Source organism: Euprymna scolopes, chromosome 1 (genome assembly GCF_053919585.1).
Source record: "Euprymna scolopes isolate OS-2025 chromosome 1, ASM5391958v1, whole genome shotgun sequence".
Taxonomy (NCBI): Eukaryota; Metazoa; Mollusca; class Cephalopoda; order Sepiida; family Sepiolidae; genus Euprymna; species Euprymna scolopes.
The window spans coordinates 32,919,541-32,946,384 of NC_136482.1; the positions used below are offsets into that span (position 1 = coordinate 32,919,541).

Genomic DNA, 26,844 nt, shown 5'->3' on the forward strand with positions numbered 1-26,844 from the left:
TGGGTGATTACAGAAACATGTATGCACATATGTAGCCATTAATGTTTGTATAAATAAAATTAATATACATGCTCTGTTCACTCATTGAGCACTATTTTGGTAGACACGTGTTGTTTCATTGGATGTACTTCTAGGAAACTAAACTCTACTGGCTATATATATATATATATATATATATATATATATATATATATATATATATATATATATATGTATATATATAACATTCTCTCTTTGTAAAGAAATATCATTTTGTTGGTCACTCTTGGCTACGAATGGAAACAAAGTTGATATAAAAATATATTTTCGCGAAAATTATCTTTACTTTCATCATATTTTGCTTAGGGTGAACTTTTTAAGTATCAAACCCTATCTCTTAACAACCCTCTCCTTTTCATAACCTATAATACTTTCATCAATCACATTTCATTTTCTGTAGGCTGTTTTTGAATCCAGTCAACGACGGGTACTTCTGCTAGTATATATATATATATATATATATATATATATATATATATATATATATATATATATATATATATATATATATAGTAATTTATAAAATATATATGGCGATTAAGCTACACTGAATATTCGGCGTTTCATCCACTCTAGGATTCGTCAGGCTTATGCGCGAATTCTGTGGTTGTTTATCGTATTTATACGGTCCTCTTCTGTTGAGGATTTTAGTTAGTCAATCAGTTTTCTAGTATCCACCGCGCCCCTTCCTATCAGCCAATGGGCATGCATTTTATCGAACAAAGGATCTGTTTTAAAACTAGTTTAGTGGTTTACGGCAGACATTTTTTATATATATATATTCACCTTCTCTATCTTTCTCTCTCTCTATCTCTCACTCTCACTCTCTAGCCCTTTCATATATTTCTATCCGTGTCTGGTTAAACAGGTTAAACCCTCCTAACCCCTGCCACCTTCTAATATTTATTAAATCTTAAAACTTAAAATTGAAATTCTTCTCCCCTCCGTTCCTTACCCTTCTCTATCTCTCTCCCCTCCCTATATGCCTGTCCGTGTTTCGCTGAATTTCGTAAACTCCCCCTTATCCCTACAACCGTCTAATGTTTATTAAATCTTAAAACTTTTCTTCCTTTTCTTTCCCCGTTTCTTCGTGCTACTTCTAATATCATTTTTCCAATTATAATGACCATTTCCGTCATGTCTGATGAAGCTACTGGACCGTTAATACAATTCGGTAACCGAAACATGTGTAACTAAGCAGATAAAACGGTAATAAAAAACGAAAACATATATTTGCTCTGCAATAGTATTGAGCACTTTCTTCAGGTTCTTACTAATTACCATTTTTGCTAAATATATATATATCGAAGTTAAGGAACGTTTAGCCTGGTCATTACTAAAATGGGTGACCAATTTGAGAACTCCAGGCGCCGTATATAGGAGGACGTCGACATCTCCCTGCAAGTATTGCAAAAACCTATCGCCGTCATCTACCCTAACGCGATATACATGCGACTGGGGACCGCTTGTGAATTTAATACTCCCATGAAACTTCCTTCTTCGGAAGAAGCCGATTACACCTGAATAGGGTTAGTGTCGTTTCACATACACAGTAGTTAAAAGAAACAACCAAAAATAAACAGAAATACAAACAGAAAGGCGGTAAAACAAAGAGAAATATAATATAGATATTGGGACAAAAACCTTTGTAAAAATATAAGTGAAATATTTCTCTGATTAATATCTATTATTAAAAAGAAGAGAGAAAATAATGACGTCATAAAATTCCGGCATTGGATGTTTATACAGGATGACCCCCCCCCCTCCAAACGGGCCCCAACTCTAATTAGGCCCCGTTTCTTAGTGTTTTGTCCGAACGAAATTTAACACAGTGTATTCTTTGTCCCAGCTCCCACTGGGGTCGTTGATTCTGTCATGTCTTGTAAAATAAGGGCAATCGGCGAATAAATAATGGAGATATCACGTTTTTAGGTCACCCTGTATTCCTATTTATTCGTAGACAGAATTATTTAAAAAATAAACAAACGCATTTTCTCTTTTTATTTTGAACGACATTTTTCTTTGTTCTTTTATACATCGACCTCTAAACTTTCAGCTGACTACATAAAAAAAGTCAGGTCTTATCAAATAATTTAATTTAAAAGTAAATATGAAAAAAAGCTTTTTTTCTTAATTAAAAAAAAATCTGATTTTTATATTAGGATTCATCTGATACACAGACATCAAAGAGAAAAATTATAATAAATATTATTTATTCATAATTTTATTATTTTTTGCAAAGGTTGCAATAAAAAAATTATATAAAAAAGATAGATAAAAGAAAAAAATTTTGGAATCATTAACAGACGACTACATTTAATACGCGCCAGATGTTCATAAAACCGGAAGTAAATAAATCAATCAAGCAGACATCTTTGATAACGTTTGATATTGCCTATTAAACTTACGGCATATTAACGTTGAGGTATCGGTTCTCATTAGACACCCAGAGATAAAAGACACTGAGCAGGGTCAGCACAGGGTGAATGACCACCAGGAAATACGGGGTGAGGCGACTAATTGGTAGTAAAGGACAAAGTCTGTGCCAAGATGACACCTTTTTATTAATTAGACTGTGCCTTCAAGACAATAAATATTTATCATTTTAATGTATCGTTTTATTATTAGTACTAGCAATGAAAACATTACATTGTCACAACAGATTATTTCAAGTTAATTTAAGTTTATCTATTTGTTACGCCATATATATATATATATATATATATATATATATATATATATATATATATATATATATACATATATATATATATACTTCAGAATAGTTTTTATTTAACAATCAGTTGTTATGGAAACGTGAGATTGCAAGGTTTACAAAATATTACTGGCAGTAATATTCTATAAGTTATCCCATCTAAACAAGAATTGCTCGATATGCAAGATAGAGCAAATAAATGAAATTCATTGAATTACAATTTAATATATATATATATATATATATATATATATATATATATATATATATATATATATATATATCTAGCCGCACTGATGAGCTGTGAAACAGCGAAACAGTACTGTATGTGGATGACTATATATACATATATATATATATATGTGTGTGTGTGTGTGTGTGCATGCGTGTGTGTATGTATGTGTGTGTGTATACATATAATTTGCAATAATTCAGACAACAAAATATAAAATAAGAACGTCATACGGTGAATTTCCGTATGTATTACAATTGGTTCATACACATTTGGATAAATGTAAACATAATTTCATTAAAATGCATTCCAAAACGGCTACTCATCAGACACTAAAATACATTTGTCATATAAAGATAAACATATATTTTAAGGGATTAACCTCGCTTTTCCTCATTTTTTAAAATTTATTTTCGATTGCTTTCGAATTAGATAAGTATCACCCTTTTGTATTTCTTATTTTAGTTATTAAATGACAATGTTACAATTTCTTATTTTATATGCATTTAATATTTTAATGCAATTTTTATATTTTTAAATTATTTTTACTCTATAATTTATTTATTTTATTTATGTATTTCGATTATTTTAATGAAAATCTTCTAAACTCTCGTATCCATTCATTTATTGAAGTATTTATTTCTCAATTTGCTTTAGTTTCGTATTAATTTTAATTTAAATGTTCCGATATACTTATTGATTATTTTCCATTTTTAATGATACTTTTTATATAAAGAAACTATAATTAAAAGGTTTATTTAAATTATTATAAGATATATTTATCTTCATCTCATACTAATTATGAAAAATCTACTTTTTTATCTTAATATTAAAGTAAGTACCTAATTACGCTAGCATTAGACTCTCTCCTCTACGTTGATTATTTCTAAATAAAACCATATATGAAACTCTCAGTGAATGTCTCCTCGTATTACTTTCTTCATGAAAAGAAGCGGTAAACGCTTAAAAAATAGAAAGTATAAACACTCGCATGTATGTATAAATACTTTTATCTTGTTATTGAAAATCTTGAATAGCAATGTGCATTTTTGTATGCGTATATTTTTAATATAATAATTAATTTAATCCTTTTTTGATTTTTTTTATTATCTTTTCCTCTGTGATTTATTTATTTAATTGATGTACGTATATTATTATTATTATTATTATTATTATTATTATTATTATTATTATTATTATTATTATTATTATTATTATTTTCTCTGATTTATTTTATTTTATTGATGCATGTTCATTATTTTAATGACAATCTTCTAAATTCTCGTATCCATTCATATATTTAACTATTTATTTCTCAATTTGCGTTAGTTTCGTATTAATTTTAATTTAAATGTTCCAATATACTTGTTGATTATTTTTCATTTTTAATGATACTTTTTATAAAAAATCTATAATTAAAAAGGTTTATTTAAATTATTATAAGATATATTTATCTTCATCTCATACTAATTATGAAAAATCTACTTTTTTATCTTAATATAAAATAATATATCTTAATATAAAATAATATATCTTAATATAAAATAATATATCTTAATATAAAATAATATATCGCTGTTTTATAATTATTTAATATCCATGTTTCTATTTCATATTATCAAGACAGTCTAAGAAACAAAGCCCGATTTTTGTCCCACATTTATCAACTTATTATTTAATCAAAATTCATTTTTATACCTAATTTAAAATTTACATTTTTATTAATAAATCATTCTTAATTTTAAACGTATAGTTCACATTTTGTTCTCTTTATAGTAATTTAGGTTCAATTTCGCACACAGTTTACATAATACATATATTGTGATTTAATCTATTTTCATCAATCATGATCCGTTCATCTCGATATTTTGCAATTACTTAATATTTGATTTTTTTCTTTTTTTCCTACTTTTGTGTTCTATTGAAATGTTTCAGGTGTTTATTTATTACCAATAACAATTATTATATTTAAATTAAATTCTATTTTCCTCATCTAGCTAATAGTTAAGTTTCTATCTGTTAAGTTTACGACATATTAATTTATTTATTACAGCATCCTAAATTACAATTAAAAGTATCTTACTACATTTACCTTTCATTCAGAACATATAATTTATTATTTTTAATCTATTATTTTAATTATGTTTAGGTGTAGTAAAAAGGATGTACTTCTGTGAAGACAGCTTTGTATAACATTAAACGTTTATTTAAAATTTCTTCTTAAGAACTCACGAATCAAGTAAGATATATTAAACCTTTTTGATTTATTAGGTCTATATTTTCTAGCTTTATCTATTATTGTCCATTTTAATTCTAATTCGATTTTGTTTTTACAGTTCCCTGACCCAATACCCTAATAAGGTCATGTTTCTCTTGTTATTTTTCATATCTATTGTTGTCATATCCTTATTTTTTCCTTATCCTCATTCCAATTTGATTCCTTCTCTGGACCTATCTTAAATGATACAATATGGTTTCGGTATTTGTTCTTAAATTTACATTGAATTCCCCTATGTATATCATTTTACCCATCTTAACTCCATATTTGTATAAAATTTCAGAAATTAAGCTATTACCTTCCAATTGACATTAATTAGTTATTTGCGCGAAGTTCTTATCAATTATTTTGTAAAATTTTAAGGGATATTATTTTGTATATGTTCACTGAAAGGTGGATTAAACCAAACTTGCCTTTTGCTCCTAATTTTCTTTTACATACGTGCATCATTAATATTATATGCTAGTTTATCATTTTTATTTCCTTTTCTTTTTATCCCTATTTTTATTCCCGTCATCGCTTTGTTATGTGATATTGTGTGGTTGACTTTATTATCTTTATTATCCACCTCCTTCATGTATTTGATCTTTCCTTCTTGTAATATTGATATACCAATAAAATCAATGTCACTACTAACAGACCCAATTAATTAATTAAACTCCGTGATTATAGGTATTAATAATCGATCATGTGTGTTATATTTTACACACACACACACACACACACACACACACACACACACACACACACACACACACACACACATATATATATGCATAGGCTGATTGTTACCTTTGAAGTGAAGAAAATTGACGTTAAATAAGAATTACTTATAAATAAATACGTAATTCACAAAAAGATAGACCCCCCCCACTTTTTATTTTATCTAACACATTGAGATATAAATTTGATTTTAAGGAATGAATAGCTTCATCAAAAAGAAAGAAAATACAAGTTACACAGAAGTTCGACTATTCATGTATGCGCGCACACACACACACACACACACACACACACACACAAACACACACACATATCCCCCATACATATATATATATATATATATATATATATTTCCTGCGGATATGTGTGTATATATAGGAATGCGTGGGTGTGTATACGTATGAGTGCAAACAATTATGTGTATAAATATGCGTATTCCCATTGGGTATTTTATTGCCGTGCGGGTGCCAGAAAAGTAATATGAGGCGCGTTTGGCCAATGGATTGGTAAGAAGAATCTAGACCAGATTGAGCAATCAAAATGAAGGATTTAAAAAGGTCATAAAGCAAGCCGAAGTCTAGACTAATAGTGAACAGACATCCAAATATAATGAGATAAAATAAAAAGCTATAAAGTACATTGACATTGATTCAAACTGCCCAACCCCTCTAAACCCATTGTTTTTCCTATGCTTTATTTTCGTACTTTATCTCTCCCTTTCTTTCTCTTTATCTTTCTTATTTTCTTTAAATATTTTATGACTTGTTTTAAACAAGAAAAAATGCCATCAAATATAAGAAGTTTTGATTTTGGTTTTAAGAGCAGAATAGGCCTGGTGAAGCTGGATCTCAAAATGGATTGTAGCTGAAACATATATGCATATATGTAGTCAATATGTTTGTATTAATAAGCATACTATAAGTATGCTTTGCTTGTCATTAAGTGGAAGTACATCTAAGAAATTATGCTCCTTACTTTGTTTATGTAAATATGTTCCATTAATAAAGGTATAAAAAGATGTTAAATTTAATAAAGTCAAGCCCTAAATAGCTGTGACTGAAACATGGTTTGTAAAAGTGTAGTAAAATACTGTTTGTATAAATAAACATCCATATAACAATTTTATGCTTATATTACATATTAGATTTCAAACTGCCCAATCCCATAAACTCGATTTTCCCTGTTTTTTTTTTATTTTCGTACTTTTTCGCTACCGCCTTTTTTCCTCTTTTTATTTTCTTATTTTTTTTGAAATTTTTATGACTTGTTTTAAACAAAAAAATGCCACAAAGTATAAGAAGTTTTGATTTTGCTTTCAAGATACTCTGTTTATATAAATATGCTCCATTAATAAAGGTATAAAAAAGTTAAACTTAATAACGTCAAGCTCTATATAGTTGTGACTGAAACAGGTTTTGTAAATGTGTAGTAAAGTAATGTTTGTATAAATAAAAATCTATATCACAATTTTATGCTTATATGAAAATAGAGAGAATGGAGAAAGATTGAGATAGTAACGAAAGAGAGAAAGATAAAGGAAAACAGAGAAAAAGAACTGAAGAGAATAGATAACCCGCTATCGATAAATCGATAGATCGATCAGTGATTAGTTATAGATGAATGATTAACATCCCCAATGATACGTACGAACTTTTCAACACACTTAGCAATTTCTTATATCATCAGCCTCAATTTTTTTCTCTCTATCTATCTCTCCTCCTCCTCCTTTCACCCACCCTACCTTTCTTATTTTCTCTTTCTCCGTGTAGCTGTGTCGTGGGTAAGTGCAGTCTCACCGTCACTTCTCAAGCTGATTAGTTCAAATTTACTTTTTGATAACTTTTCATAGCAGAACTTGTAGTAATAGATGGTAACAGATAGACAGGAACAAAAAAGTAGAGAGAGAAACACACAGAAAGCAGAAGAGAGAAAATAGAGAGGAAGAAAGAGAGAAAAAGAGGAGGAGCAAAAGCACACGTGCGTCCGATGTATCTCGATCTTTTATCAGACATGAATTAACTCCGCCATGAAAAAAAAAAATGATTCCAAATTAAAATGCCAAAAAAAAAAAAAAAAATCAATTGATTCACGTCTCGAAAGCTATCGATCTCGTTTTATCACAATCTGCTCCCAAATTAAGCATCATGTCGCTAACTTTACCCTGCCACGCCCATCATCTTAGTCCCTGCCACACACATGCTATTTTCGTCGTAAGGAATCCGATGTGTTAATAATAGCAAAATAATCTACATTAGAGCAGTTTATAGATGTTTTTTTTTTTTTGAGATTTTTTGTTTTGTGAAGTAGGCGTGGTTAAACAGCAATAAATAACCAATCAGAGCATTATTTTTGTTATACTTTTTAACAAATCAGATCAGATTGCTTAAATTGCTTTATAAAGGGGCGGCAGAGAATTGAGACAGGTTAAAATCAACCCAATTTATAAGGCGTGAATGAGATTTGTAGGAATTAGGTTTGGGTTCGGTTTGTCTATTTAACGGCAACTCTTTAACAATTTCAGAGTTATTTACGGCCGAAAAGCAATACTTAGTGCAAAAAAAAAAATGCGATTTTCACAGGATTTTGAGATTTATTTTTTTTTACTATGATAGTACAAAACTATTTTTAATCAAGGGACATTAGTTTAATCTAAAAAGTGATTTTTCCTCAAAAAGGGGAGATAATTTTGGTATCTTTAGTATCCAATGCTTCCCCAAAGATTTGTGTAGTGTTTGAGGATGATGCACTGCCTGAAATTAATTTGGATTATTCGAAATACTGTTATCATCTTTACTCAACGTTTCGGTCGATGTAACCTCCGGCATTATTCAAGTGTATTTGTGAATTTCGGGAATCTTTTTGACGAACTGAGGAATCTGTACAGAATTTTGAACGGAATCTTTTATTTAATCCACAAGCGTAGCATTTTTTTGTATCATCGACCATGATCGGGTAAAAGCCCTAAGTAATTCACAATTGTATTCGTAGTATCATCCCCATTTAAGAGTGAACCTTCAATCTCCAGAAGAGTGTCACTTCGAACTGAAATTTGTTAGTACTTTATATATTACCTCAAATATAAAAATGTTCATCCTCATCTAAAAAAATCAGAAACATAATTCCTGATATGAATTTGAAAAATGTTTTTCTTCAAGATGATTCTCTCTGTATATAATGACTAGCCTGGGTGCCCGGCGTTGCCCGGCGTTACCCGGCGTTGCCCGGCGTTACCCGGCGTTGCCCGGCGTTACCCGGCGTTGCCCGGCGTTGCCCGGGTGTTTGGAGGTGTGAAAAGAAAGAAAAATAAAAGTGGTAGTAGGCTGATAGGTTCGAACCCGAATCGCGAAGGATGAAAAGAAAGTAAAACAAAAAAGTGACATCTTTGCTGCTGTACTTATCGTCAAATCGAAAGTAGCGTAGGTTCAAATTAAGGCTAGACAATCGAAAAGAGCCGATGACTTTCGAAAATATCGGCAAAAAGCGACATTTGTCGTCCGAAGGGTCGCATTCAAAATGATACCGATCTCGTGAAAATGCGTCGCCTCTCTCAAAAATTTTTGCGAGACATACATATATATACATACATACATACATACATGATGATTTCAACGTCTTGTCAGACGAGTGCCACTCCCTCAGACACTTAAAGTCCATGAACCCAAATGCCTGAGGGAGTATCTATACAAAGATGATGTTACAGAGTCTTAGCTTTGTACGACAACTAAGTCTCTCTCTCGGTTCAAAATGTTGAGATCCAGCAACAAGCAAGAGCAAGATAGCCAGAAACAAATTAATGCGGGTACTGGCCTTCCGCTTTATGGTTTTTTAAATCAGAGATTTGCTTCTCCTAGAAAGGTTGCCTTCACCACGGCTTACGGGAGCCCTCTCTACCCCAATACTCGTATACACACACACAAATATACACGGTGCTAGTTGGCCGTTGATCCAGAAAAAGGGTTCATTCGCCTTTTACATACATACATACATACATACATACATATATACATACATATATACATACATATATACATATATACATTTAAACATTTAAACAAACAGGTGAGATTTATATTATAGATGATTTAAAGCGTCTAATTCTAGTTGACCATGCAAGGAATAAACCTTGTAATTTCAATAAGGAAACTGTATGATTCCATTCATATGAGTTGAAAAAGAGGATTCAAATTGAGCGAATACTCGTCTGATTACAACTATCGTCAACTATTTCCTCTAATCTCTATTTGTGCCTAAACCTGTGCGTAAATTCCACGAACAAAGTTTCTTTCCTAGAACTGCCCGCCTGTTAAACTGTATACTTTGGGTCTATTTTTCAGCTGGCGTATCCCGGAGCTCTTCAAGGTCACCATTCTCCCATGTATGGAGCATTGTTGTTACGTTTGGGCTGGTGAATCTGCTACTAGCTCTTCACTACTAAATTGGGTTTTAAAAAAGAATCGACAACCTAGTAGGTCTCATTCTGTTCACCAGACTCTAACCCCTGTCCTATCTATAAAATGTAGTCTTGTGCCTGTTTTACAAGTATTTTAATGCAAGGTGCTCCGACGGACTACAAGCCCTTGTACCCCTTCCACGTAAATACCCCCAAATAACCCGACAATCAGCAAAATCCCATCCCTACACAGTAAAAATCCCTATATGCCAATGAGTTTTCTACTTTAATAGTTTCTCTCCTTGAACTGCTAGAATTTGGAATTCCCTCCTGAGTTCCTGTTTCCCTAACTGTACTAAAATGTACAAGTTAGTGTAATGAACTGAAAGCATATGTTCTATCTCGCTAGAAATATGTGACGTCATTTGCCATTCATTATCATTCGACTTTGTTTTGTCTACCGTGTTTTGACCTCTCTTACTTGTTGCTTAGTCTTTACGTCACCCAACTCGGAGTACAAGTCTGTTTGCAGATTAAGGACATCGTGACAAATACTAATCTAAATCATGTCAGGATTTAAACTAGTTAACTCTAGTTAACTCAATCGCTACTGCCGTAGTGCCCTTAACATATAAGAAAAGCAGGTTAATGGGTATATTCCGAGAAATATTTCGTCTTGACAAAATTATTTGTAAATTATACAAATTACTTTGGCTTGGTCATGAAAAATGGTAGGTACAATAATTATTTATAGGGTGGAACGATAAAGTTGTCGCCCTCAAGAAAGGAACACTACAGCTTTAATTTAAAACTTTTATTGAAAACATCAATTTAGGTAACTTGATTATGTATTAAACCTACATAATGTATTCAATGTAGCTGTTTTCAGCGTTAAATACTGCCTTGATACTGGTCCGGAAGTGAGAGCATGCCTTTTCAATAAGCATCGGCGGTAGCTTGGCGAACACTCGGCGGATGACGACGATAAAGCTGGCTTTGGTGTTGTGGGAAGTCATGTTGGTGAATGTTCCTGATGTAGGACCAAGAAGTAGGCCGTCGAGTTCAGATCAGAGGAAGAGGTGAGGCCAGATATAGAAGGATACAAAGTCGTAGAACATCTTCTGAAGCCAAGCTTGGATATATTTGGACTCGTTGGCCAGCGCCGAGTCCTGCTGCCACACCCATCCGATTGCAGTAGGGGATCACCACACTCTTCAACACATTCAGGTGCACTTTGATGTTGACTTTCAATCCGACTTCAAAGATGTGAGATAGCTAGATGTGTTCCTCACTTGAAACCACACTAAGGACCATAACCGTGGCCTTAAACTTCGTTGAACTGTTCTCTCAAGCGTTGAACCGTTCGGATTTTTATTTTGAGGGTGCTTACAATGGCTCTGTTGTAATAACTTTTATCGGTAGTGAGCATGAGTTGTACAGAGATGCATCTCCGATCTCACTCATAGATACAATGTTCAACGAGTGAGATCAGAGATGCGTCGCAACATGATAGAAGGCTCCTATCTCTCTTGGGTTTAGTACACAACTGGTGAACTAGTAGATTGTCTGCAAAAAAAGAAAACCGGTTCTTATCAAACGGAAATGAAATAATGTCGTTTTTTTTTTCTATGGCGACAATTTTATCGTTCCACTCTGTACAAAAAAAAGAAATTTTCTTTGGAGTTGAAGAATATCGAGTCACGTCGACGTGTGCATATACGCGAATTGCATAAACGAATATTTGAAACTAGTACTATTCCCAGTTAAATGTATTTAGTTTTTCATAAAGGCTTCAAATGCAGTATTTTCCTCATATAATAAAATGAATTGATAAAAGAAGGGGGTGTCCGAAATATTACAAATTATATAGCACCAAAAATTTTCACATTTTTATGTTTTCCATAAGACTTTTTCGTCGAGAAAAACATACACTAATATAATCTTTATAAAACTATATATTGTTGAATATATTTAATAGTAATAATCTAACTTTAAACGTCAAAGTGCGATGGATGTAGACTTTTTAACGAACAGGCCATAAATAAACAATAAAATACTATACTGCAATGACCTCTTCTTTATTCAGTGTCCAAAAAGTTCATCTAAAGTTCCAACAAAAATTTGCCGTGCAAATTACTTGCTATCAGATTTTTTTAGCAATAGCAACGATTCTTCCATCACTAAGCACCTTATAGATTACAATTCATCGTCCTCAATTTCAATGCCGACTTATTCTTTATTCTCAGGAAGTCAGATGCGTTGTATCGTTTAATAATTTTAGCAGTCTTTTAGGCTTATTCTTTGAGCACAAAAAGAAAATCTTAAGAAGACTTGATGTTGTTTCTTTTAAATTTTGTTTTCCTATTTTCTCGCCGTTATCTCTATTCGATCATTTTTATAATTAACTTCAAATGTAAGTCTCTCTCTCTCTCTCTCTTTCTCTCTCTCTCTCTCTCTCTCTCTCTCTATATATATATATATATATATATATATATACATGGTGTCCACAAAGTCTGGCTACTTAATGTAGTCAGATTTTGTGGACACCCTGTAGATTATGCAGCCAGATTTTGTGGGCACCATGTAGATTATGTAGCCATGTAGCCAGACTTTGTGGACACCCTTTAGATTATGTATCCAGACTTTGTGGACACCCTTTAGATTATGTATCCAGACTTTATGGCCACCCTTTAGATTATGCAGCCAGACTTTGTGGACACCCTGTAGATTATGCATCCAGACTTTGTGGGCACCATGTAGGTTATGCAGCCAGACTTTGGGGACACCCTTTATATATATATATATATATATATATATATATATATATATATATATATATATATATATATATATATATATATAATATTAAATTAGGGATAAGGAATAACAGTTATACATACCTTTATTATATAATCAGGACAATAATGAAAAGTAAAGGAGAAAAAAAAAACTCTTTGGGCCATGGCATTTCGAAGCTAAATTCTTCTCATCATCAGAAGACGAGAAGTAAGAAAATCATACAAAATGCAAATAGACATATATTTGCATGATTATATGTTATAGTTATATACAACTTTTATTCCTCATTTTTCATTTAATATTGTTTGCTCCTCTTAATAGTGTTCAGCTTTTCTTATCTTGATAAGTTTTGATTTGTTAAAGATTTACTCTTTGATAACATAAGTATATTATATATGCATATATATATATTCATATATATATATATATGTATATATATGTGTATATATATATATATATATATATATATATATATACAGACAGGGTGACGCAAAACAAAAACAAAAGCTAAATGGAGGTCATCTAGCACATATGCTGTAGAACGGAGAAAAAAAGGCGAAAGACCCTTGTGTTTTGATGTGATGTTTTGAATATAATAAACTAGTTATGATCAAAGTTTCATTTCATTCGGACAAAACACTAAGAAACGGGGCCTAATTAGAGTTGGGCCCGTTTTGGAGGGGGTCACCCTGTATATATATACATATATATATATATATATATATATATATATATATATATATATATATGCAAATAGATACAAATGAACAATTATTACAATTTTAATTTGGCTGTAGGTTGCAAATTATGTCCGAACACTAAAACACAGATGAGAGAAAAGCACTCATTTAACATTCCATCGAACGTCATATTAATGCATTAGAAAAGTGTTTGCTTTCAGAAATGAATGAACAAGTAAAAGAAGAATTTGCCTGCAAGTCAGATTGATGTTGGATTTACCTGTTGATCCAGTTGTTGATACAATTGTTCCACTTGAAGAATCCTTCGTCATTTTCGACGCCGAACTGCTCGTTGTCGTATTGGTACGTTTTGAAACGTCTTTGCCAGTCATTTTTGCCTCGTCTGGACCTTTCCGTGCCAAAGTGTCTGCAAAATTGAATAAAAACAACGAAAACGTTTAATTGTATTTCGAAATTATTAAAAAAATTTTTTTTTATGTTACTTGAACTATAATTCCTGTCTTTATTGTTATTTTCACAATGTCTGTATCAGTTTCGGCGCATTTTTGCGAACGTTGAAAACTAATTGTTGAACTCTGGATCCTATACAGAATTTTTAATTGAGCCGTTTAATTTACTTAATCAACCGGTGTACATTGACATGATCAGTTATATTTGTTTTGTTTTGTTTTGTTTTATTTGTTTTGTTTTCGGCATAGCAACCCCTTTTGGTAATTTAATTCCCCTACCAATCGTCTCTATAAAAGTTTTATGGTTCAATTTCTTCATATTTTCAAATATTTATTCATGATTGGTTTAGCTGTTTCGTAAAGTAAAATTGTAGTTTTCATTTTAGCTTTGCAAAACGTGAGTGAATTTAGCAAAGGGTGGACATGTTTCGGTCAAGGAGCCAGTATCTTCTGATAATCTGATTTTATAGCACTAATTGAGTGGCTAGAAGTAAAATTTACTGGTTGGATGTATTTCAATGACAAAAAAAAAGAATTAGTCAAAAAAACATATATATATATATATATATGCAAACACGAAAAACGCAGAATAAAAACAGCATTAGCGAATCACTACTGGGAAATCATAGGAAGTATACGATCACCGATAATAGAGTCGAAAATACTACGGCAAGCCAGCACATGTAGACCCAGACAAGCCGTATAGACCATGTTTCAATGAGAAATTAGTTATCGTAAAGTTTAAAGAACACCGAAATGTATTAAACAGCAATAGTGAAATAGCAAACGTATGTATACACAAAATAAACGTTACCTTAGGATAACGGAAAAAAGAATGATGAACTATTGCTAATACTAATAATAGCAGCAACAATGACAGAAATGATAATCATAATTATTAAAATAATTAATAAGCAAATACATAAAAATAATAATAACATAAAATGTAAATAAGCATTCAAATTAAAACTAGGTGACCTCCACTAAAACAACAAAGAGTTCATTAGCTACAATAAATTAGTGTGCGAAAATCCAAGAATCTGATTGGATGACTAGCAAACCCAGTACCACGGACATATATAAAAACACGATGCCACATCGATTTATTGCAATTGCCCGACGAATCCACACAAGGATGAAATGCAGAAAATTCTGGCGAGTTTAATTACCATATATTTCAAAACTTACTATATATGTATATATATATATTCATACATTATATATATATATATATATATATATATATATATATATATATATATAATGCATGAATGGCAAAAGTCTATATTCCAAAGTTAATGATGTTGACTATCTTAAAATTTATTCCTTTAATTCAGTTGACATTTGCAATTCTTGAAAGTATCTGTTTAGTATCACAAAATCAATCACTTAGTTATCATATAAATTAGTGAATATATTTTTCCCTTAACTCATCAGAAGAAATAGCAATAATCAATCAATCAATCAATCAATCAATCAATCAATCAAAAGGAAATAAAGTGCGTTTTGACATGATTAAAATCCGAAAATTGGAGGAGAAGGTGTAAATACTTTATAATATATTTCTATTACGCCATTTTGAATTTAGATTATTTCTAAATTAAAAATGGCGTAATGTAAACTTAATTAAAGGAATAAATTGTAAGATGGTCAACATCATAGACTTTTGAATATACACTTTCGTCATTCATTCACTATATTGCTCTGTAATTACATTGAGCTTCTTAAATAAGGATTGGTATATATTATAAGGAAATAAAGTATATTTCCACAGAACTATATATATATATATATATATATATATAGTATATTTCCACAGAACTATATATATATATATATATATATATATATATATATATATATATATAGGTTTATGTGAGTAAATGAAGTAGTTATATATATATATATATATATAACTACTTCATTTACTCACATAAACCTAATATACTGAAAGTAAACAAATTACCGATAAACTAAAAATTAGCGATAAAGTTGGCAAATTGAAACCTAGAGAGTCGTACATTATGCTTAAAGACCACAAATGAGACTTTAATAATAATCCCAGCACCCGCCTGATAAACCAAACTAAACTAGAAATAGGTAGAATTAGCAAAACTATACTTTCTAGAGTAAACAAACAAATCAAACAGGACCTAGAACTAAACCAGTGGGCAAATACTACCGAAGCAATCACCTGGTTTAAAAATATAGAAAACAAAGATAAATGTACGTTCATACAGTTCGACATCATAGACTTTTATCCCTCGATATCCGAAGAACTTTTTAACATTGCCCTAGAATTTGCTGAGGCATACACTGATATATCCTCAGAAGAAATCAACATCATTAAAAAATTTAGAAAATCAGTTCTAATGAATAACAATAACCAATGGATAAAAACTAAAATGAAAAATTCGTTCGATTTGGCGATGGGTGCCAGAGACTCTGCAGAGGCATCATATCTTGTGGGATTATTCATTCTATATACCCTCACAAGCATATTCGATACTACGGATATCGGCCTATATAGAGATGACGGACTAGCTATAATAAAAAAAACTCTAACAAAGTCAAGGGAGAAAACTTTAAGAAAATCATACACAAAGAAATGAAAAAAATGGGCCTAAAAGCGGACGTATCAGCTAACATAAAAATAACAAACTTCCTGGACGTCACGTTAAAATAGATAAAAACACATATGAACCATACTTAAAAGATAACGCTACTCCAATTTACGTAAACCCTAAGTCCAACCACCCAACATCAATTATAAAACACATTCCTAACTCGATCGTAAGTAGACTCAGTAATAACTCAAGCGATGAAAATGCATTTAACAGGTCAACCAATATCTACGAAACAGCCCTAAAAAATGGTGGATACAAAAATATCGATATCAAATATAAGCAACAAAACACCAACAACTATAATAAAATTAAAAATAGAAAAAAAAGAACTATAATTTTGTATACGGCCCCATACAATCAAATGTTAAAAACAAAACTTGGCAAGAAATTTCTAGATCTTATTGAAAAACACTTTCCCGCAACCAAACCCTTACACAAAATCTTCAATAAAAATACCTTGAAGTTATCTTACAGTTGTTGCAAAAATTTAGAGATGATAATTAAAGCAGATAATAACAAAATACTAAATGAAAACAATGTAAACTACAACAAAATATACAATAAAAAAGTAGAGACCATGACAGAAATAAAACCAACACTAGCAGAAATAATGATAATAATAATAATAATAATAATAATAATAATAATAATAATAATAATAATAATAATAATAAACCAACCCGGACAAGAACAACCATACCATAAATAAAAATACTAATAACGAACAAGATAAATGCAATTGTAGACACCGCACACTTTGCCCAGTCCAAAATAAATGCCTAACAAAAAGCGTAGTTTATCAAGCAACAATATTTGCGAAAGAAAACCCGAATAACAAGAAATATTACATAGGCATGACTTCCTTAGATTTCAAAACCCGATACTATGACCACAAAAGTACATTCAAAAATAAAAAAAACACTGTATAAAAACAACACTAGCGAATAAATACTGGGAACTCAAAGAAAGCGGACATTCGCCGGTAGTCGAATGGAAAATAATGAGACAAGCTACCACGTGCAGACATTTAGACGACCCATGTAAATTATGCCTCGATGAAAAATTTGCTATCCTGTACTTTAAAGAACCTCAAAATCTATTAAACTGTAGACGAGAAATAGCAAACAACTGTGTTCACAAAATAAAACTTACTCGAGGATAGCGATACAAAATAGCTTTAAAACTAACAATAACAATAGAAAACAAACAAATAAATAAATTAAATAAACATGAATATACATAAACGATCACATATATATGTATATATATATATATATATATATATATGCATGTGTGTGTACACATAGGTATATTTATATATATATATATATATATATATATAAATGAAGGAAAACGTCTACCTTAAACCACTAACCTAGTTCTAAAACAGATCCTTTGTTCGATAAAATGTATGCCCATTGGCTGATAGGAAGGGGCGCGGTAGATACTAGAAAGCTGATTGGCTAACTAGAAATCCTCAACATATATAAAAACAAGAAGCAACCACAGAATTCGCGCATAAGCCTGACGAATCCTATAGTGGATGAAACGCAGAATATTCAGTGTAGCTTAATCGCCATATATATTTTATAAATTACTGTATATATATATATATATATATATATATATATATATATATATATGCAGATAGAGATATACAGTTAAATAGAAAAATAAATAGAGAGATAGAAAGAAATAGATTGATAAAAATACAGAGAGAGAGAGAGAGAGAGAGAAAGAGAAAGAGAAAGAGGGATGGGAAAATTAGTATTACTCAAAAACACAGATTAAATCAATATTTTTAATCTTTTTTTTTTGTCTAAATAAGATTTAAGATGATTTGCTATACGAATATACAAAAATATCATGACATAAGTACCTGAATTTCAAAAAATTCCATCTTTTATCTCACTCTATAGATTTCGCGTGGCGAAATTGAAAAATCCAAAATTTAATGATAATTTGGAGGAAACTATGGTAGCCTTGAAAGGAATAAATGAAGTTCATTTAGTCCTGTAAATTTCCATCTGTTTTTAACGTTTATTTTGACTATTAAGTGAAGAATCAACTTTATAAATGTTTAATTCTTTTTGCATAAGTGATACGCGACACACACACACACAAACACGGATATATATATATATACATATATATATATTATTACATTTTCACCCCAAACAAAGCACATTGCCACTTTGGTGTAGGGGGCTACTATCAGAGGCAACAACTACTGGGGTACTATGTAGGGATTTGGGCAGCAAGATGTTGGTTCACGTTGCACTTGAACTTCTGCATGTCAGTACAGTTGGGGAAGCAGGGACCTGGAATGGAATTGCAAAGTCTAGCGGTTCTGGGGACGAAACTACTGGAGTAGAAAGATCTTTTATATCTAGGGATTTCTACAGTGTGGGGTGGGATTTTGCAGCTGTCGGGTCTGTCGAGGGTGTTCACGTCGTGGAGGCACAAGTGCTTGAAGTTCATCAGAGCATTCACCATTAAAATACTTGTAGAACAGGCAGAGGGATGCAACGTTTCGTCGATGGGACAGAGGCTGAAGCTTAGATGCCAGTTCAGGGCCTATCAGATTTGCGACTCTCTTTTGAACCTTGTCAAGGTGCGAGAGACTAGTAGCCGATGCACCAGCCCAAATATGACAGCAATACTCCATACATGGGCGAATGGTTGCCTTATAGAGGTGCAGGATACTTTCGGGTGTTAGTAGTTTTCTAGCACGGTAGAGAGAGCCCACCTTCCTTGCAGCGGCCCTGGCAATGCCCTCGATGTAATTGTTCCAACCCATGTTTCCTGTGAACGTTAGTCCAAGGAGCTTGAAAGACATACTCTCAGATAAAGAGTCGTTGGCCATTGCTATAGGTGGTAGAGAAGGTTTCTTGTAATTATTGAATGAAACTAGTTTAGTCTTGCCGGCATTGAACATGACCATCCATTTTTGTCCCCATTCTACTACAGATTGGAGGTCATCCTCTAGTGTTTCTGCCATGTCTTTAGATATGTGTTCATTTGTTTTCCTGTCGTGCCTGTTAAAGAATGTGGTGTCATCAGCATATATACCCATCTCAGAGGAAATTTTGTCGGGGAGGTCATTTATGAATATCAGGAACAGTAGAGGTCCACGGATAGACCCCTGGGGCACTCCCGCATTTATATCATATTGTTTAGATGTACGACCGTCGCGGACAACCTGGATTTTTCTCTTATCTAAGAAGGATTTAATTACGTTAAGTATTCTACCAGTGATACCGTATGATCTAATCTTCCTGAGGAGACCCTCATGCCATACCCTGTCAAAAGCCTTAGATATATCTAGAGCTACCGTTCTGCCCTCCCCTGCTTTGTCCAGTAAATCGTATATACGTTCTGAGATTACAGTTAGGATGTCTGCTGTGGAACGGGCTTGTCTAAATCCATATTGTTGGTCAGTCAGATCTGCAAGGTGATGGAATAGAGCATGATTAATTAAGGTCTCAAATATTTTGGCAAAAAGTGGGAGGAGGCTAATGGGGCGATAATTTAATGGGTCAGTTCTTTCGTCAGAATTCTTGAATACTGGTACCACAGAAGAAGCTTTCCAACAGCCCGGAAAGCAAGATTCATTAAGGCATTTGTTGTAGAGTTTGGAGCTACTTTGGCTGAGCACTTTTTAATAGCACAGCTGGGATGAGATCGGATCCACATGCTTTTCAAGGTTTTTTATGATAGCATGCACCTGAGCAGGGGTTATTTTCAGATCGTCTAGCGTGGCGTCTGTTCTCATAGGAAATTCAGGTAGGGGGTGGTTGGAAGGGTCCAGTGTGGAGTTTTAGGCAAACCGACTGGCAAGCATGTTAGCCTTTTCGGTTTCTCAGCAAACAACCGCGTGATTGTTGATTAGTGGGGGAATTGTTGATTGCCCATTATTTACTACACTGTTGTAGATTTTCCAGAAGTCACGAGTTCCTAGTTTTTGTGCTTCGATGCGTTTTTTAGTGGTTTCCATAAATTCTCTCTTAGCTGTCGCTATTTCTTTCTTAACGTTACTTCTAGCTTCTATGTACTTCTGTCTGTTTGAACCGGACTTATGTCGGTTAAATCTGCGGTATGCATGCTGCCTTTGAGCAATGGCAGTTGCGCAAGTCGAAATAAACCATTGGGGAGGGTGGAGCTTGCTATAAAATTTCCGCATGTGAGCATGCGCTTCGATTGCAGTCTTGAACCATTCAGTGGTCTCGTTTGCACACTGTTCAGCAGGAAGATATATATATATATATATATATATATATATATATATATATATATATATATATATATATATATATTACTTAGATAACCGTCGAAGTTAAGCAACGATGAGGCTGACCAGTATCAGATGAGTAACTAATTTGGGAATGTTAGGCGCCGTATATGTTGGAGATAACATCTTTATCTAGTATGATACTTAGTCATCATAGAAATAAATGTATGAGATATATATAATAATGACTATTGACCATGGTCTATTTATTTAAGATATCTATGCATGTTTCTTAGTCGTGATTCTATCACGCTTAAGTTTTAAATAGCATTTTTATTAACTAAATCATATTTATTTATTCATATTTTTATATACAGAAACCGAACTGAAATTTAAATACATACAAACATATAAATTCCTCTTATGTATATAATTGTATTATATATGTACATACATCACTCCTGTGCTACTATGTCCCTCTCTCTCTCTCTCTCTCTCTCTCTCTCTCTCTGTCTGTATATATATATATTATATATATATATATATATTTATATATATTTATATGTTTATATATATGTGTGTTGTGTGTGTGTGTCTACACATATTGTGCATTTAGGCAACATTTTTCGTTTGTGCAAACATTGTTAAAATTTTACTTATTTTTACTTTTATCTGTTTTGATTATTTTTTTGTTTAAACAAAAATGATAGAAGTTTCATTTATGTCATGAACGTCTTTGGTTCCTCAGTCGAATCAGCATCATATTATTTCGTAATCTTATTTTTGATCTACTTTCAATAGTATTGATGATGCATTGTAACTTCATCCATCAAGTCCCATCTTTGTTTTTGGTGAAGTTAATTCTCATCATTCTGTCTGGAGCCATCAATCTAATAACACAGGTCTTGTTGGTGAAATCTTTCTTCGATTTTGTCGGTCTTATGACTTTACCAAATTGTCACCGTACACGGTTTCCTAGTAATTACTTTCATCAACTATCTTTACTTAACTTGTTTCTCACTTTTTTCTTGAATCTTGTCCTGTTTCTTCTACATAGGGTTCTTCCGATCATACTATTTTTGATGTTGAGATTAGTTTTTCCGTAAAGTCTTCTAGTGATCGCCCCTTCCGAAAGAAGACGTTTAACTCTTAAAGGGTTGATTGGGATTGTGTCGTAGCCTCCTCTGTGAACCCGATGGGGTCCTATCTTTGATATATCTCCAAATGCTGCTCCTGCTAACGAGGTTACAACCTGGCTTCTCATAAGAATTTATACTTTCATTCTTCATCATAAATTTCAATCCAAAACTCATTCTTTTCTTGGTTTTAATCACCATTGGCGATCGTAATTGTCCAGTATTGTCCAGATGGTTGGGAAGCTTTGAGACAGTCCTACAGAAGAGCCAGCTATGTTTGTAAGAGAGCAATTTCCGATGCTAAGTCTACCTACTCTCGAAGGATTTGTGACTCTTTCATCTCAAACTTGGTTTCTGTGAAGTCCTCAATTGATCGTCCCTTCCATAGGAAAACGTTTAACTGATTTGGATGAGCTTTGCACCTTCCTATGTGGCGTTCCATGGGGTTCTATTTTTGCTATGTTTTAACTCATGTCTTGTCTCAAATTGTCACTCTCTCAACACGCTTTCCTGATAATTATCTTCATCAACCATCTTTACTTGATATTTTTCTCCCTTCTTTTCCTGAATATTGTTCGGTTTCCTATCTTTGTTATGTTTCTGAATGCTGCCACAAAGGAAGTCACTGACTGGCTTCTTGTTGGAATTAACACCTTAATTCGTCATTGTAAGTTTCAATCCAAATCTCGTTTCCCCCACCTCTGCTTTTCGTCAGCCATTGCCCATCCTAATCGTTATTTCAATCAGTATTGTCAGGATTATTCTGAAACTTCTAGACAATCCTACAGAAGAGCTAGAAATGCATGTACAAGAGCTATTTCTGAGGCTGAAAGGTTGACTCATAATTTTGGACATTTCATAATTCTACTTTGAAAACTGATAAGTCGCTTGATTCTATCATCATCACTCCAAAAATGTTTGCTATAGTTTGTTCATTTTCACCAGGATTTGACGTCCCCTGGGGACGTTTGGGGTTAAATTGTAGTGGTAGGGGGATGCTGAACTTAGTCATTTTTATGCCTCGTTCACTCATGGGAGACTATGCATGCTTCACTTGTTTCGTTTCTATTTACAGGCAAACCAGAAGAATAAATGACTTGGTTGCTACACAGACCCTCGTCCACAACGATGCTATGGATGGTGTTTGCTTTTCGGGGCACAGTTATTGATGTGCTCTGAATAGTTCTCTATCCATCAGATTGTTTGACACTAATTGTAAGCAATGTTTCCAGAAGTATAAATACACCTATCCACCCAGACTCTTGCAATTCGTATCCACAGCTTTGTTGAATACCATGGAATCTTTTTCTATCATATGTAATTAAAACCATAAACTGATATTTAAAGGACAAAAACAGGTCCCAATAAAAAATGTTCAACCCTATCTTTTCCACACCGCCATTTAAGCTACAGCGAAAATCGTTGAAGCAATAATTATGGTTTCTTCTCCAGTATAGACGGCAATATCAGCAAACATAAAATTAAATTCACTTTGAAACGAAATTTAAAAAATAGAATTAAAAATAATAAAAACACTTTTCTCATATCTATTTAGCACATCAACTGATCGTGAAATCATTTGAGTCGTGTCTTTCACAATTCAGTTTTCAATTTCCCTCTGAGCATTTAGAGTCGCAATTTCTGCGCATGAGCGAGCATTAATTTGACAAGAGCCATTTGGCGCCCAACTGTGGCGGCCGAGAACGCGACCAGAACAAAACGTGACTTGTGAACAAGTACAGTCATCACTCGGAAACGCTTCTCGTTGACAGATTGCTTATTCGGACGCGATCCACCATTGTTTTCGGGGGCAGCATGGCCTGCTCTGACACTTAACCTCTCTCCGCTTCGGACTGGCATTATTCAAAGCAGCAAAATGATACGTGATTCGGACTTTCGAAAAATGATTGGCAAAATTACAGAGAGTAAATCTGAGCGATCTTTGTAGAATAATGTCGCTTCTTTTCTTTTAAGGTATGGTGGTTATTGCGGCCATTTTATGAATGGAAGGAAATGTGAAACTTAATAAACGAACAGATGTAAAGATGTCAAGATTATGTAAAAGAGTGGTAAATTAATGATAGGCAGAGATTTTGGTAGCGAGGGATGAGGTGGAAGCAGAGAGAGGTAGAGTGAGGGGATGAGAAAAGAAATGGAATATAAAGATAGAATTTATTAAAGTATGGAAAAAGAAAGGAAGAAGTAATAATAAATAATACAGCGAGACTGAGAGAAAAAAAAGATTAAATTAAAGTGGACATAATAAACGAAAGAATGTTACCTAAATAAGGAGTTAAGGGCTGAAAGTAGAAATTAAAAAAAATAGAAAGAAAGAAGTTAAAAGAATTAATCAAATTAAAGAAAGAAGAAAATGGAAACAACGTCAAGTAGAAATAGCGAAAGGGGGAAAAATAATAATTAGGAATGAACGAAAACAAATAGAAAGAAAGGGATAGTGAAATAAAAGTAAAGAATGAATGAAACAGAAATATAAAAACTAAATAAAAAAGCAAAGTTGAAATTAAAAAACAAACGAATGAATTGAAATTGAAAAGTAAAATAAAGAAAAGAAAAGGCAACGGATGCACGAAAAATACGAAGAGAATGGGGACAAAATAAGACAGAAGGAAATTCGAATAAAAGGAAATTCGAATGAAAGGAAATTCGAATGAAAGGAAAATCGAATGAAAGGATGGATGGAAGTACAAAGAAGGAAAGGTGAGAAAAATGAAATAAAAAATACAGGAAGAAAATGAAAGAAATCAGTTAAAGTAGAAATAAAAAAGAAAAAGAAAAATGAACGAATAATGGCAAACAAAGATAATACAAAAAAAAAGAAACAAGCAAATAATGATATAAAAAAGAAGAGAGAAAAAAATGAATGAAGGAAGAAAAAATTGATGAGAGTGAAAAGAAGAAGAGGAAAATAAAAATGAAGAAAGAATGAAATCAAAAATACGGAAAGAAAATAGAAATAATAAATTAAGTAGAAAGAAAAGAAAACGAACTCGGGAATCTGCACGGAATTTCGAACGCAACCATTTATTTAATCGACGTTAATCTTAGTATTACCCGTACTGAGGATTGAACTTCCAACCTTCCAAAGAGCGTCACTTAGAACGGAATTTTACTTAATATTTTATTCTTTACACTACGAGTTTTTGAAAATTCTCGATTTCGACAGAAAGATTCCTGAGTTCAACAGAACTACACCTGAAAAAGGTCAGAGTTACATCGGTCGTAAAATTGTTCAAGATGAGAACAGCAGTTTGAATAATCTAAATAATGCAAATTATCAATCATCATCACAAATTATCAATCATCATCACAAATTATCAATCATCATCACAAAAATTCAAAAACAAAATGTCGATAAGTTTATTTTTACAATTAATTTGCAAAGAAAAACTCCGCAACATAAGTAACATTTGGCAATCTAGAAGTTTAAATGAAACCTGACTAATTTGAAACCGTCAGTTAAGATTTCTGGAGTCATATCAAGAAGCCACTCTACGGAAAACTTTGATACGAGAAAGACGAACCAGATTTGATGGTCGCACTTTAGTTTGTAATAACATTTACGTTGCTTTATCATGTCACAGAATGAAATAGCATTTTCGTTGATATGATTTCATTTCGCCTGGCTTCAGTTTCAAATAATGTTGTAGTTGGTCTGTTATCCTTCAGTTGTAAATAGTATTTCCATTGCTACATATTAATATAAAATGTTTTATACCTAAACACTGCAATCATGAAATAACATTTTCATCATTTTGAAATAGAGATTTTATCGTTCAACACTCCAACGAACACATCTAATTTTAGCGCGCAACCTAGCTTTTTCCCTCCGTTTATCACTCTGTAATCACCATACGTGCAATCTGAATAGACATATTTTGGAAATATATTCATTTCCTGTTGTATAAAACGCGAACAAAACCAAGTGCCAGTATTATATAATCCTATCATACCCGTCACTACATCGTGCTTGCTTAAGATTTCGTGCGGTTTGAGCCACTATTTTTCAAACACTGTTCTTTTGAAACAGTTACCTCCCTTTTCTTCATTCTTTTTTTGAACAAGTTTTTTTTTCTCCAGTTGTTTTGTGAAGTGAAGCAACATGTTCACCTGGGAAGTTTTTGGCGGGAAAATGACAAAGTAATGATTTTTTGATTGAAATTATCATGCATGAACGCAGATTATTTCGCTTTCCTGTTATTCTCGCGTTTTACTCAATATTATATATATATATATATATATATATATATATACATATATATATATATCTATGTGTATATATATATATATATATATATATATATATGCATGTTTGTGTATGTGTGTATGCGTGTGTTTGCGCGTTTTCTGGTGCGTGATTGTATAATAAAGAGATATCCATCCAAATGTTAAAATGTGTTTGCAAAGAATTTCTTGCGGTGATATGTAACTTAACAAGTATATATATATATATATATATATATATATATATATATATATATATATATATATATATATATATATAC

At 32.2% G+C, this 26,844-nt stretch overlaps 1 protein-coding gene across 21 annotated transcripts in view; it reads right to left on the reverse strand.

Annotated features, from left to right (window-relative positions):
* Positions 1 to 26,844, reverse strand: part of LOC145291288 (sodium-dependent dopamine transporter-like) — a 458,811-nt gene that overhangs the window by 269,515 nt on the left and 162,452 nt on the right. For all 21 annotated transcript variants that reach the window (XM_080138406.1, XM_080138214.1, XM_080137880.1 and 18 more), the window contains exon 2: positions 14,138 to 14,284. In XM_080138406.1, coding sequence (XP_079994532.1) covers positions 14,138 to 14,249 — 112 coding nt within the window. In that variant the 5' untranslated portion in view covers positions 14,250 to 14,284. The remainder of the gene's footprint in view (positions 1 to 14,137; positions 14,285 to 26,844) is intronic.